General features: G+C 43.5%; 2 protein-coding genes across 3 annotated transcripts in view; one reads left to right on the plus strand and one right to left on the minus strand.

The window, feature by feature from the left end:
* Nucleotides 1-14,493, plus strand: part of RCOR1 (REST corepressor 1) — a 124,283-nt gene that overhangs the window by 21,574 nt on the left and 88,216 nt on the right. The window lies entirely within an intron of this gene.
* On the minus strand, nt 3,117-3,533 carry LOC129634423 (histone H3-like centromeric protein A). The gene has a single exon (XM_055556638.1). The coding sequence runs from the start codon at nt 3,531-3,533 to the stop codon at nt 3,117-3,119; it is 417 nt and encodes a 138-aa protein (XP_055412613.1).

Consider the following 14,493-nt stretch of genomic DNA (forward strand, 5'->3'; position numbering starts at 1 on the left):
TGAGTGGCTGCCGGGGGTTAGAGTAGGAGGAGGAATGATTAGGCAGAACAGATTTTTAGAGCAGAGAAAAAACACTGTTGAATGCACAGTAATGGATACCTGCCGTTACATGTTTGTGCAGACTCAGAGTCCGGCCGAGAAGTGGGCCCTGGTGTGTGCTGGGCTTTGTGTAACTGTGATGTGTCAGGACAGGTCCGTCAGTTGTGACAGATGTCCCGCTCCGGTGGGGTGCTGATAGTGGGAGGAGCTGTTATGGGTGGGGGCAGAGAGTATATGGGAGATCTCTGTATCCTCCTCTCAGTCTTGCTGTCAACCTGGAGCTGCTCTAAAATAATTGTCTTTAAATGTAAAAGACAACAACAACAGCATCAGCAAATACATAACCACAGATAGCACAATTAAGTAAAAATAATGTTTGTTCCTTTGTGTGATTAAATCTCCAGTCAGCTCTTTTTAAACAGTTGTTTAGACTAGCATTCAAACATGATGCACATGTTGCATTAAAAAAAGTAGCTTTATTGAGGTGTGATTGACACTCAGTAAACTGTCATATTTAAAGTGTACAGTTTGATTAGTTTTGACATATGTACACACCTGTGAAATTATTACCACAATCAAGAGACTGAATATATTCCTCACCCCACACCCAAGTTTCCTCATTCCTCCTTGTGATTCCTGCTAGTTGCCCTTCCTCCCCCAAGCAGCCACTCATCTGCTTCCTGTTACTGGAGATTAGTTTGCATTTTCTTGTGTTTTATATAAATGAAAGCTTAACTTCTGTACTATCTTGACATCTGGCTTCTTTCAGCATAATTATTTTGAGAGTCATCCACCTTGTTGTGTGTATCATTTGATTAATTTTTATTGCTTAGTCATATTACCTTGTATGGATACACCAGAATTTTTTTATTCACTCACCTCTTGATGGACATTTGAGTTATTTCCATTGTTTGGCTGTGACAAATATTAGTATGAATAGTATGTGTCATTTAGAAATTCCAGAATGATAGAGTAATACTTAACAATATACCTTCCCCCTTATATGTATTTTATTAAAAGAAATTATAGGTAGGTGGTGATGACCTTGGCTTTCCAGGTGGCGCAATGGTAAGAATTTGCCTGCCAATGTAGGAGATGTAGGTTCAATCCCTGGTTCGGGAAGATCCCCTGGAGTAGGAATGGCAACCCACTCCAGTGTTCTTGCCTGGAAAATCCCATGGACAGAGGAGCCTGGTGGGCTACAGTTCACAGGGTCATAAAGAGTCAGACACGACTGAGCACGCATGAATAATACTCATGTACAAGTCTGTGTGTGAACATGTATTTCCTTCTCTTGTGGTAAATGTTCAGGATGAAATCATATAGTTGTATACCTGAGTTTTTAAGAAACTGCAGACTTGCCCAAAGTGGGTTTATCCAATATAATTTTGCATTCTTACCAGCAGTGTATGAGAGTTCCAGTTGTTCCACAGCCTTGCTAACATGTGGGACGGTCAGTCATTTTAATTTTAGACATTCTAATGTGTATGTAGTGGTATCATACTGTGGTTTTAGCTTACGTTTGCCTACTGACAGATGATATTGAACAATTAAAAATAAGTATATTTGCCACCTGTAACGGTTTACTTCACTCTCCCAGCTCCATGGCGTGGAAGCTCTCAGAACAGGAAGCTGGGACAGCAGTAGGGCTCAGCTCTCTTGTTTCCCATCTTTGAGCTATCACTGATGTGCATCATCTGGAAGACCCTTGTTTCATGTTTGTTTGGATTTTTCAAGGAGGAGGGTAATTCTGGTCTCTGCTACTCCCATGTTGGCCAAAAGCACACACATGAATTTTATTTTATTTTATTTTTTTTTTGTATTCATAGATAAGCTTTATTCCAATGTTTACATAAAAATGAGTTGATGTCGAACAGGAAAGGGTTTTTACAAAGGGTTAAAATTTATCAAACAACAGAACTTGGTCCTTCCCTTTAGTTTGAATTCAGTTGGCTGACGCATCGTTACTAGTATCCACCCTCACTAATCATTTTCATCACACACAGTATCTAAACGTCTTCGTTTTCGGGTGGCACTTCCTATTTCCCTGGAAGTCTCTTAAACTGCTTTCAGTTACAAGAGAAGGGCAAGGATTTTATCGGCTCATACTCGACTCCACTGGAGGCAAAGATACATCCCTCAATTCTCTTGTTTAAATTGTGGTTGTTGGCAAAGTGTCCAAATGAAGAATTCAGTGCTAACACACAAAGAACATAGTATAATCTATGTATAACAGTAACTTTGCTTCAAATTTTTTTCATTAAGAATTATTTTTATTCTCTTTCCACAAGGAAGTTATAAAAATACCTGTAAAAACATTGAAAAGGCTCTTTAAAATCCTGGAATGAAAAATTCTGAAGTATAAATTATGATACATTGTCTATGATTTGCAAATAAAGAATAAAATAAATTCTACAAGTTGGAATTTCTGAATGATTTTGGCAGGAATTTACCAGAAGGAGCCAGAACATCAAACCTTAACAATTTTCTATTTTCATTCCAGTTGAGTTTTTGAAAAGCTATATAATATGTTGACAGGTATAGTCCACATACAAACTTGCTTCCGCCGTTAATGATGAAGTCAATCTGAAGACAGAGATTTGTACGCTGGATGTACCAGGCTCTTCCATGCAACTGACTGGTTTTCTCTTATTTTTTTCCATCATGTTTTAAATAAAAGTAAATATATATATATATATATATGGTAAAAAAATTTTAATGGTACAAGAAGATTTAAAATAATCAGTAAATATCCTTTTTGCCCATAACCTAGAAAATCTGATGTCTTCCAAATCATCAGTCACATGAATAATTTGCAAAGTGAAGTCAACCTTAGAGTCTCTTCATCTGAAAATTATTCTCAGGATTTCTGGAATGTGTTGATTCTCTCATATATTGCCTCTGTTACAGAGGAAAGCCATGCAGTCTTCTTCTAAAATACAACTAACGACGAAAGCAACTCGCACGCTCTGCTTCGAGAGAGCAAGTCCAGGCAACACCTTGTACTCCGTGGATCTGGTCCTGGCTACAGGCAGAAGCTCTGGTATCAACCCAAGACTTGGGCGGGTGGCCAGAGCTCAGCCAAGCCCTTCCTGAATGCCTCGGATCCTCCGGGCCAGCTGCACATCCTTCGGGAAGAGCATGATGCGGCCGGCGTGTAAGGAGAGGAGATAGGCATCCTCGAAGAGATGAACTAGAAATGCTTCTGCCGCCTCTTGTAGGGCCAACAGGGCCTGGGCTTGCCAATTGAAGTCCACACCATGAGTGAATTGAACACATATTTCTCTTGCCAGGCAGCAGAAGGGGTTCTTTCTTAACAGCAGGTGTGTGGTCTTCTGAAGAGTTCGGATCTCCTTCAGGATTCCATGTCTCCGGCGAGCAGATGGACGGGAGGATGTGCCTAAGGACGGGGCCGGCCGGTGGGCGGCGGGAACCGGGCTCGCAGGGTGCCTCCTTGGTGTTTCGGGCTTGCCTTTCCGGCAGCGGGGGCCCATGGCGGGCGCGCAGGGCTGGAGCCCTGCGGCTCCTTCTACACATGAATTTTAACATCTAAATTTCCCCCTTTCTTTTTGATTTCTCTCATAGTTTCATTATAGAAAACCACTAGACTGGCTGAGTTTCCCTCATTCTAGGTTTTATCATTACATCCCTGTGCTTTTTAAAAAACATGTTCCTTTGTGCTTTCTGTAACGTGTGTGCATGCACTCAGTCGTGTCGGATTCTTTTGCAACCCTGTGGACTGTATGTAGCCTGTCAGGCTCCTCTGTCCATGGGATTTTCCAGGCAAGAGTACTGTGATGCGTTGCCATTTCCTTCCCCAGGGGATCTTCCCAACCCAGGAGCTGAGCCCTAGTATCTTGGATTGGCAGATGGATTCATCACCACTGAGTTACCTGGGAAGCTCTTACCCTGGCTTACTGTTTCTTATTTTCATAGCACTTAATAACATAAATGTATACATTTGTTTAATATCTGTTCTAAAATTTAGACTCCATAAAGGCACAGGTCTTTGTTTACTGCTGTATCCCCAGAGTCTAGAACATTGTTGAGCATCTGGTTGACACAGAATACAAATCTTTTGAACAACAAAAAAAATTAATGCAGTACAAAGGTGCAGAACTGGTGAACTGTCCTTACCTTCATTCCTTTGATAGAAAAGTAACGTTTTCTTTTGTGAGAAGAATTGTGTTTAACAACCCTGTTAAAGACAGTGTAAACTCTTCTGGGTCTTGGGCAGTTAGAAACTCCCCAGGTAGATTTGGAAGAGGGCTGTGTAACCAGATCTGCTTCTTCCTCTGAGACTAACCCTCCTTTTGGTAGCTACCAGAGGTTTATTGGCCCTTTAAAATCCCAGGTCAGAGTCCCAGCCTTTTTCAGGGGATCAGGAAAGCGTTCCTGTGCTCAGAGTGAGATGGCTGCCCTGCCAGCCTTAAGGCTTCAACAGAATTCAGAGGAAGCCCCAGAACTTCAGGCGTTCCTGGCGGATCCTCCCCCCACCATCCCCTCCCTCAGTGCTTCTAGCATCTCTGTCGCGCTTTGCCTTTGGTATTGATCTCATTATGTGCTTTTTTCCTTAGTAATCAGTCACCAGGAAGGCCAGGGTTCCTAGGGCATTACCTTGTTCTATGGGCTCTCTAAGACCCCTGACCTTCTCTGGACACTTTTATATTCAGCCTTAAAGTCAGGGTGCAGCAGCAGAATCCCTCTGACCCTCTGTTTCTTTTGTGACGTCCCTCACCTTGTTCTTACTGCAGCTTGGTGGTTTCCTGGTGACACCGTTTTTCCTGCAGCCCTCTCACGTGGACCTTGCTTCTCCCCCTACATCCCTCCTGGTGCGGTGCCTGAGGTGGGGTCTTCCTTGTTCTGTGTCACCACTTCTGTACCACTTTTTTCTCTTCCATGAAGCACCACAATGACTGTGATGTCAAAGATTACACCACTCACTACTGCTTTCTGCTGCCTCTCCCAGGACTGCTGTGGAGGAGCCAACCCCAGTGACAGAGTGTCACTCCTTCCCTCTCCTAACGCTTCTTGCCTCGTCGGTATAATTATACCAGTTTCTTCTCGTTAGTGTTCGCATAGTGACTTTTTTCATCTTTATCCTCTCAGTCTTTCTTTATTCTTATGTTTTAGGTATGTCTATACACATTTTTATCCGAATCTTAAAAGCAAATCTTTGCTTTTCCCTTGGACATTTAGTATCGTTCAGTTTCTTTTAAGTATTCACTCATATATTTGTAGTTCAGTTCAGTTGCTCAGTCGTGTCTGACTCTTTGCGACCCCATGAATCGCAGCACGCCAGGCCTCCCTGTCCATCACCAACTCCCGGAGTTCACTCAGACTCACGTCCATCGAGTCAGTGATGCCATCCAGCCATCTCATCCTCTGTCGTCCCCTTCTCCTCCTGCCCCCAATCCCTCCCAGCATCAGACTCTTTTCCAATGAGTCAACTCTTCGCACGAGGTGGCCAAAGTACTGGAGTTTCAGCTTTAGCATCATTCCCTCCAAAGGAATCCCAGGGCTGATCTCCTTCAGAATAGACTGGTTGGATCTCCTTGCAGTCCAAGGGACTCTCAAGAGTCTTCTCCAACACCACAGTTCAAAAGCATCAATTTGGCGCTCAGTTTCTTCACAGTCCAACTCTCACATCCATACGTGACCACTGGAAAAACCATAGCCTTGACTAGATGAACCTTTGTTGGCAAAGTAATGTCTCTGCTTTTCAATATGCTATCTAGGTTGGTCATAACTTTCCTTCCAAGGAGTAAGCGTCTTTTAATTTCATTGCTGCAGTAAATCTACTGATTCAAAGGTTTCTATTTATTTGACCCACTTGTTCTCTTTCTTGTTCCTTTGATCTTCTTTTGCATTTTGTGTTTATTATTATTCTACCCTCTCTCCCTAGCTTGGTAGTTATATGCTCTTTTTCAGAATACTATTCTCTTAATGGTTACCCGAGAGGTTTAATTTTGGATTTCAAATATTTTTATTGTGCTAAAATACATGTAATAGAAAATTTACCATCTTTAATCATTTTTAAGTGCACAGTTCAGGGTATTCAATACATTCATGATGTTGTGCAACCATCACCACCATCCATCTCCAGAATGCTTTTCATCTTGTAAAACTGAGACTCAACCCATTCAATACACTCCATTCCCTCCTCCCTGCAACCCTTAGCAACCACCACTCTACTTTCTGTCTCTCTGAAATTTGACTACTCTAGGGACCTCATATAAGTGGAATCATACCGTTTTTGGTTGTTTATGTGTGTGCGAGAGAGACTGGTTTCTTCATTTGGCATAATGTCCTCAGGATTCATTCATGTTGTCGTGTATCTCAGAATCTCCTTCCTTTCTAATGCTGTTTAAAGAACAATGTTGCCAGATACAAGGTGTTTGGTTGATGGGTCTTTCCTTTTCGCACTCTCGAGTATACGGACCTGCTGTCTTCTGGCCTCCAGAGTCTCTGATGAGAAATCTTCCTGTGATGTTACTGAGGACCCTTGGGATGTGATGTGTCGTTTCTCTCTCTTGAGAATCTCTCTTTGTCTTTGACTTTCAAAAGTTTGACTGTTTCTGCTGTATAGCAGAGTAATTCAGTTATGTATACTTTTTTCAATTCTTTGCCTTTATGACTATCACAGAATATTGAGTATAGTTCCCTGTGTTGTACAGTACAACCTTGTTGTTCATCCATTCTATCTGTAATGGTTCGCATCTTCTAACCCCAAACTCCCTACCCATCCAGCTGCCACCTCTCTCCGCCTTGGCAGCCACAGGTCTGTTCTCTGTGTCTGTGAGTCTATTTTTGTTGTGTAGATATGTTCATTTTTGTCATATTTTAGATTCTGCATGTAAGTGGTGTCATATAGTATTTGTCTTGCTCCTTCGGACTTTGCTTGGTGAGATGATACTGGTTGTACCCATGTTGCTGCATGTGGCATTATTTCATTCTTCTTTATGTCTGAGTAATATTCCGTTTATATATCTACTACATCTTTATCCATTCATTTGTCGATGGACATGTGTTTCCGTGTCTTGGCTATTGCAGATAGTGCTGCTGTGAACACAGGGATGCAGGTATAAAAGCTGAATTTGAAATTAACACAGTGTACCTTCCAAGTCTTTTTCTAGAAGTTGCAAGCCTTCAGTAGACCCCAGAGTTCCGCAGGAGTTATATCACCAGATTCTGCCAGTGCAGTTGTGGTCTAGTTGGGGAGACAGATTTCTTGTGCTTCTTATTCCACCATCTTCCCAGAATCTTCTCCCCTAGCGATTACGGTTTTTACATGCTTGACTTATCAATCTGATGTAAACTAAGTCTTTAACCCTCTTGGAGGACAGTGTGAGGACTGTAGACCCCTTCAGTTACCCTTTCTGCTCCCTGTGTGCCTTGGTTGTTTTATATTTTAAGTCTTACATGTTTGAATTCCTATAAGAAACAGTTTTCTTACACAGTTGTTTCATTTGGACTTATTCACATATTTACCCTTTTTGTTGCCCTTTGTTTCTTTGTGTCTTCTCATAATTTTCTATCTGGGTTTATTTTTCTTCTGCTTGTGGAATATCCTATGATATTTCTTTTAGGGTACACCTGTTAGTGATGAATCTTTCTGAAAATGTTTTTGTTTCAGGTTTATTATGAAAGGTTGTTTTTATTGGGTTTCTTTGAGCACTTTAGAAGTATTTCATTGTGGTTTGTCTTCTTTTTTAGTAAAGTAATATAATTGTAACCTGCCTTTTTTTTTTTAGGTGACTTAAATTTTTTTCTCTTTGTTTCAGCTATTTTATTATGATGTTCCTAGATATGATTTTTTTTTAATTTGCTCAGAATTCTTAGGCTTCTGTGGCTTGCTGTGTTTCATTGATTTTAGAAACTTCTCAGTCATTGTTCAGTTATTGCTTCTGTTCCATTCTCCTCTTCCTTTTTGGAATTTCAGTTTCATATATGTTCTATATCCCTGTCTCTTAGCCTCTGGTCCATGTTTTTCAAATTTTAATATTTTGGGCTTCATTTGACATATTTTAGTCTAACTTATCTTTCTCTGTCTGCTTTTAAATCCATCCATTGAGTTCTTGGTTTCAGTTGTATATTCTTTTTTTAATTTTAGACCTTCCATTTGGTTCTTTTTTTTTATATATAGTTCCTAGTTCTCTGCTAAAATAGTATATTTTGTTTTCTATCTCCTGGAACATTGTAAGTACAGTTATTTTAAAATCTGGTAACTCTTAATATGTGGAATGCTTGTGGATCTGCTTCTATTTTATATTTCTTCTGTCTTTTGTTCATGTTGTAGTCTTTCCTCATATGCCTGGTCATTTTTATTGCATGTTTTAGATCAAACTTGCAATTTGCAAAATTGATTATAGAAGAAATTTGAGGTCCAGGATAATATCTTACACTAGCACCCTGGAATCACCTTAATCCAGTTTCAGAGGAGCCCGTTGAAATGGTTCAGAGCTAAGGTACAACCCCTTGGAAGGTCTGTTTTCCTCAGTTTCATCTTGAACTCCTGGAGGCTAGCCTGCTGGAGTGCCCACCAGCAGATGGGCGTCGTCTCAGCTCTGCCTCCCTTTGCTCTCTCCGGTGCAGTGCTAGTGTGGCCCAGCGTCTTTGCCTTAGCTCCGTAAGCCTGTCAGATGCAGTGCTGTCTCTCAATGGTCCCCTGTGAAATTGGCAAACAACCCTGGGGGAAAAAAGTGACCTCAGTGGCTGGCCTTCCTCCCCAAGCCTGCCTATCCTGCATTCTGACCTTACCTTGTCAGTTGTCTTGTTGCTTCAAGCGCATGTTGTGAATATTTCGCTCAGTTTCTCTAAGTATCCTCAGTGGGAGGGGTCTGAGTTACTAGTCTGTCCCTAGAACAGGAGTAGCTTCTACCTTTCTGTGGCTGAGGACAGTCCATTGTCTGTAGTCCTCTGTCATCAGTATCTGTGAAGATAACTGATCTCAGAGCTGCTGTGAGTGGCTGGGCAACGGTTACACTACAGTGACCCTGGTCCTTAAGCACCTCAGCTTCTTACTTCTTTGACCCCTTTCCCCGTTCTCTGCCCTTCCCTCTCTTGCCATTCCCTTGGATTACCATCATCTGAAACTCCTCGGTCATCTTAGTATCAAACTTAGCACTCTGACTGTTCCTCCTTGATCTTTTTAGCTCCCATCTTCCAACATCCTACTTCCTACAGACTTAGCTCCATCATGACTTTCAGTTCATTGATCCTGCCACTTTTCCTCTGAGCATTGTTGTGGTTCTGTTCACTTAAGTTCCATAGTTGGTCGTTACAATCACATCCTCTACTCCTGTTCGCTTATGTTCTTCTGGTTTCATCTACAATCTTGGCTAAGCCACAACCTGTGTCTTAGCCTGGATTTGCCAGAAAAGAGAGCATAAGACAAAGCTTATATAAGCTCGTACTTTATGTGAAGTTAGAGTAAGAGGGAAACAAGAAAGTGAGGCAGAGAAAGAGAGAAAGCATATATGAAAAAGTATGTTACCAAGCTGGCCACTGGTTCACAAGAACCTTAGCTGGTTTCTTGGCAATGCCGAAAGTCCCCAGAGAACCATAGCACCTCTGAGAACACTCCCAGGGGCAGGGTGTGGGGAGGACCATGGAGACATGCCTCGGCTCCTGTCTCTTAATGGTCAGAGTTGCCTCCCAGGGTCTAAAGTATTCTGTGCATTCGGGTTTGTCTCTTGGCTTCCTTAAGTACCTGCTGGAAGAGCAGCTGAATTTGGGTGTTGGAGCTGGTGTGGCTTGTGCTAGAGTGGACAGAACAAAGCCCACCAAAGCCCAGCCCTCACCCCTGGGGGAGGTGGGGACAGCTGGGGTGTTGGGTGTGGGCTGGGGCTCTGTGAGCATGTGAAGCTTGCGAGCCTTGGCAGCCTGGTAGGGCAGCTGGAGCTGGGAGGTGGGGTCTGGGGGAGGGGCACAGCTGCGTCTGTCATGGCCTGTTTAATCCATCCTCTTGCTTATCCTTTGCTTGTGTCTGCACAGCTGAAGAGTGGCTGAGAAAGCCTAGTGACTAGTCTGACTTTAGAATCCTGGTCACCAAACTCAAGCAGGCCAGTTCTTAGTTAACATTCTGTTTTACTCTAGTTACTCTCTTGAACAGTATTTAAATATCTCACTTTAAACCTTCCAATTCTTCCTTCCCCATCCTTCCTTTATTTCACTGGGAAAGAAACTGAAGCCATTGGAAGGAAACGTCCACAGGCTCCCACGGGCGTATGTGCCCCTCCCACTTGTGTGCCTGGCCCTCTGCCTTGTCTTGTGAGAGTGTTTATGCTCCTGGCTGAGACCACCACCTCTTCACGTGCACTAGACTTTCTTCCTACTTGAAGACTCACTCCACTTATTCTTCTTTATATAATGCTATTAGATTTTTCTTCTTTATTGTACCATTCTTAGTAGCCTATAAAACACTGTTACTTTTCCTTTTTTTTTTTTTTAAATTCCTCTTGTAGTTAATTGTTATATTCTCTTCTTTCCTATCCCTTTATTCTTTCTTGAACACATTCCATTTAGGCCCCACTCCTCTAAAATTGCTCATAACATCACTTGTGACTTCCTTGTTGCTAGATCCAGTGGTCAGCTTGCAGTTCTCATGTTATTTGACCTGTCTACCGCCAAGAGACCCTGTAGATTACTCCTCTTTGAAGTCTGGTCAGGCAGGGTTCTCCAAAGACACAGAATCAATAGGAGAACCATCTGTGTTGATATCTGTATGGCTTATTACAAGGAATTGACTCATGTGACTCTGGTGGCTGAGAAGTTCCAAAATATGCTCTCAGCATGCTGGAGACCCAGGAGAGATGATGGTGTAAGTTCTAGCCCGAGTTCAGAGGCCTGAGAACCAGCTCAAGTCATCAGGTTGGAGAGGTTTCCTCTTACTTAGTGTTTTTGTTCAATTCAGGCCTTTAACTGATGGGCTGCTGCTGCTGCTAAGTTGCTTCAGTCGTGTCCGACTGTGTGCGACCCCATAGATGGAAGCCCACCAGGCTCCCCTGTCCCTGGGATTCTCCAGGCAAGAATACTGGAGTGGGTTGCCATTTCCTTCTCCAGTGCATGAAAGTGAAAAGTGAAAGTGAAGTCGCTCAGTCGTGTCTGACTCTTAGCGACCTCATGGACTGCAGCCTACCAGGCTCCGCCGTCCATGGGATTTTCCAGGCAAGAGTACTGGAGCGGGGTGCCATTGCCTTCTCTGATGGGTTGCAGGCGACCCAAATTATGAAGGGCAGTCTTTATAATAGGTAGGCTTTATTCAGCCTACCGATTCAAGTGTTAACTTCATTGGAAGCAACCCTCCCTGACAAGCCACAGTCACGTGTGACCAGTATCTGGGCACCCTCCGGCCTGGCCCATCTTCTCGTGACATCTAGAGCAGGATGCCTGGTCATCCCTCTGAGATCTGGTCACTGTCACCCCTGACCTCAGCTCCAGCTTTGCTCCACTACAGTCACAGATACCTGCTTGCTGTTTCTTGACCGTTGTCAGAGACGCACCTGCCTTAGGGTCTCTGCACTCACTCTGATTCTTGTTCCTCTGCCTCCCCTCAACCCTTAATCCATGTGGCTCATAGCCTTATCTCTTTCCTTTTGCACTGAGATACCACATTCTCACTGAAGTTTTCCAGGGTCAGTCTGTCTAAGCATTTCAGCTGCTTCCTGTTCCCTTTCCTTGCTTTATTTTTTTCTTATTCACTCTCATTAATCAGACATAGTTCCTAATTTAGTTTATTGTCTGACTCCCTCAGACACCCACTAGAAGGGTCAGCTTTCTGAGGTGAGAGCTTTTCAATCTAGTTGCTTTTCATACCCCAGCTTCTGGGATAGTGCCTGGTGCAAATTTGTCTCTCAGTAGCAACTTTCTTTTTGTTTAAAGACATGGACAGAAACTCTTCCCAGGGAGTTTACAAAATACAGGTTTCTAGCCTGAGTTCTCAGCAGTGAATACCTTTATTGGCTTGTAGGTGCTTTTTGTATATGTCCTTTTTAGATATGTCTTTAGTAGTCTAACTGTGAAAGAGCTGATGTCATTCTGAAGGCACATTAGCAGCTTTCTCACCTTTGTTTCTAGCTCTGTGTGTGTGTGTGCACGCGCGTGTGTGTGCACACACTCGTGTGTGTGTGTGTAAGAACCAACACTGCTGAAGCGCTTTACAGACAAGATCTTATTTAATCCTTAAAAAAAACCCCGCAACACAAGTTGTATCATCCCCGTTGTACAGATGGTGAAACTGAGATTCAGAGAGCTTAACCAGCTTGCCCAAAGGTCTCAGTTGCAGAGTGGCAGAACCTAACTTGGAGCACCTTGGTTTTGACCCTGTCTTGATGACCAGTAGAGATGCTGTGTTGTGTTGTGACTCGCAGGACACGCAGGAATTTAGAAATCTTGGGCAGGCTATTTGTTGCATTTCAGCCATAGTTGTGATAAATAGTCAAGGTGTTTGAGATTCCACTGGAAGTCAGGAATCCTCTCTGACATCAGTGGAGCAGTAACTGAACCTCAAGCCTTTTTCAGCTTTAGCCTTCCCAGGTCTTCTTGGGCCAGTCTACCTGTTATGTTAAGTTTCTGGATCTGAGGTTCATACCTTGTCCAGGAGATTAGATGGGAAGTGGTGACTGCCATCACCAAAGATCCTGCCCTTTCTGGCTCAGGTTATCAAATCAGCTCCACCTACCTCTGGAGTATTTCATAAGGAATTACAGAAAAGTGTGACAAACCACTCAAACCTCTAAGCTGTAGATAACAATGCTTATTTTTGTGGTTCTTGCGGAGCCTGGATAGCTGTCCTGTTGTGCTTACTTGGGGAGCCTCATGTGGTTGCTGTCTGGGAGTCGCTGGGGTTGGTATCGTCTGCTGGCTTCACTGAGGAGCCAGGACACCTGGACTGTGTTCTTCTCCGTGCAGTCGCAGGGCCTGTGCTTGGGACGGTGAGATTTCTTACGCAGTGGCTCAGGGCTTCCCAGAGCAAGCGTTCCAAGAAGGAGGAAGCAGAAGTTGCCAGTTCTTTTTATAAAAAACATTATATGCTTTTACTTTATTTTGATTTTTGGCCACACTGTGTGTCATGTGGCAAGCTACCTAGTTCCCCAACCAAGGGTCAAACCTGGGCCCCCTGCATTGGGAGTGTGGAGCCTTAGCTACTGGACCACCAGGGAAGTCCCAGAAATTGCTAATCTTTTTACCCTGTAGGTCCAGAACGGGCACCTCGTCAGTCCTGTCACATGCGCTTGGTTAACACGGGTCGTGGACCAGCCCAGATGTGTTGTGAGTTCACTACACAAGGCGTGGAGCAGGTTCGTTGGTAGTAGACTAGTCCAGACTACTTCTGAGAGTGAACCGGGGCCTTTTAAAGATCATGTTGAACTGATGGGTATAAACTGAAGCTGGCTAGGCCTCACCTGCATATGTGATCATCATAGTTGTACCTGCGCCCTGGAGGAGGCAAGAGCTGGGGGTTACCCTCAGTCTTGTGTTTCTCTCACTCAGTACGAAGTTTGACCATGTGAAGTTCGGGTCTCATGTTTTAAGTGGAACATGACTTTTAAATAACAAGCCAGCAACTTTGTTTGGGTGCTCACTGAGTGAGTATAGGAGTTATTTTGACAGTGAAGGCTTTACACTTTCTGAGATGACTTTGCTTTTTGGCCTCCAGTGGGGAGTTTTCCTGAGGTATTTTTCAAGATTGATTTTGACTGTGTGCCTTTTTCACATTACTTGGTAACTTGGAACCTCATCCTTTCATAAGATAGAGCTTCATTCTGCAGTTAATCAGAGGATCTCAGAAGGCCTGTTTGCTCAGAAGCTCCCTCTCACCTGGTAGGAAGTTGTTACAGGTGCTCACAGGACAGCAGGCACACCCGCAGCTCCCATGTGGTCTGGGGCCAGGTGGGATCCAGAAAGCTGTGTGGGTGGAGTTCTTTTTACTGTGTACTTTGAAGGAATGTCAGTTTGCAATCCAAAATGGAACTTGTGCTCAGTAGAATATTTCATCTGTAAAAGAAAATTCTAAAATTAAAAATCTTGTTTTTCTGTATAATAGAAGGTAGACTTCTGAGGTGTGACCTTTAAGATCCCATTTTGATGTGAAGCGCCTCCAGAGTGTCTTTCACCGACATGCTTGTGCACCCACACGTAGCTGTGCTGGCGGAGGGTGGGCTGAGGGCCGTTCTGTCTTCCCTGAAGTTCACTGGGGAGGGACGGACTTCCTGAGGAGGGCTTCCTAATGCCCTGTGCTGTCTTGCCCCAGCTGGTGAGGGGGAGTGTCAGTGAAAATTCTAGGCTTGAATGCAGTGTAATAGCCTCTTGATTAGCCCTGCCTGTAGTGTAAAAACCAGAACAAAACTAACCTCTCCAAACCGGGTTTCTGCAGATTTGAGTAGTTGGGAGACCTCTTTTTCGCTCAACAAGTTGAAAAGTGGACTGTGGTGAAGTGAAGCGCTGTGCTTT

This window comes from Bubalus kerabau, chromosome 19, assembly GCF_029407905.1.
Source record: "Bubalus kerabau isolate K-KA32 ecotype Philippines breed swamp buffalo chromosome 19, PCC_UOA_SB_1v2, whole genome shotgun sequence".
In the NCBI taxonomy this organism is placed as follows: domain Eukaryota; kingdom Metazoa; phylum Chordata; class Mammalia; order Artiodactyla; family Bovidae; genus Bubalus; species Bubalus kerabau.

What these genes read in the sequence shown, in the direction of transcription:
- LOC129634423 (XM_055556638.1), bottom strand. Translation starts at nt 3,533, where the DNA reads ATGGGCCCCCGCTGCCGGAAAGGCAAGCCCGAAACACCAAGGAGGCAC.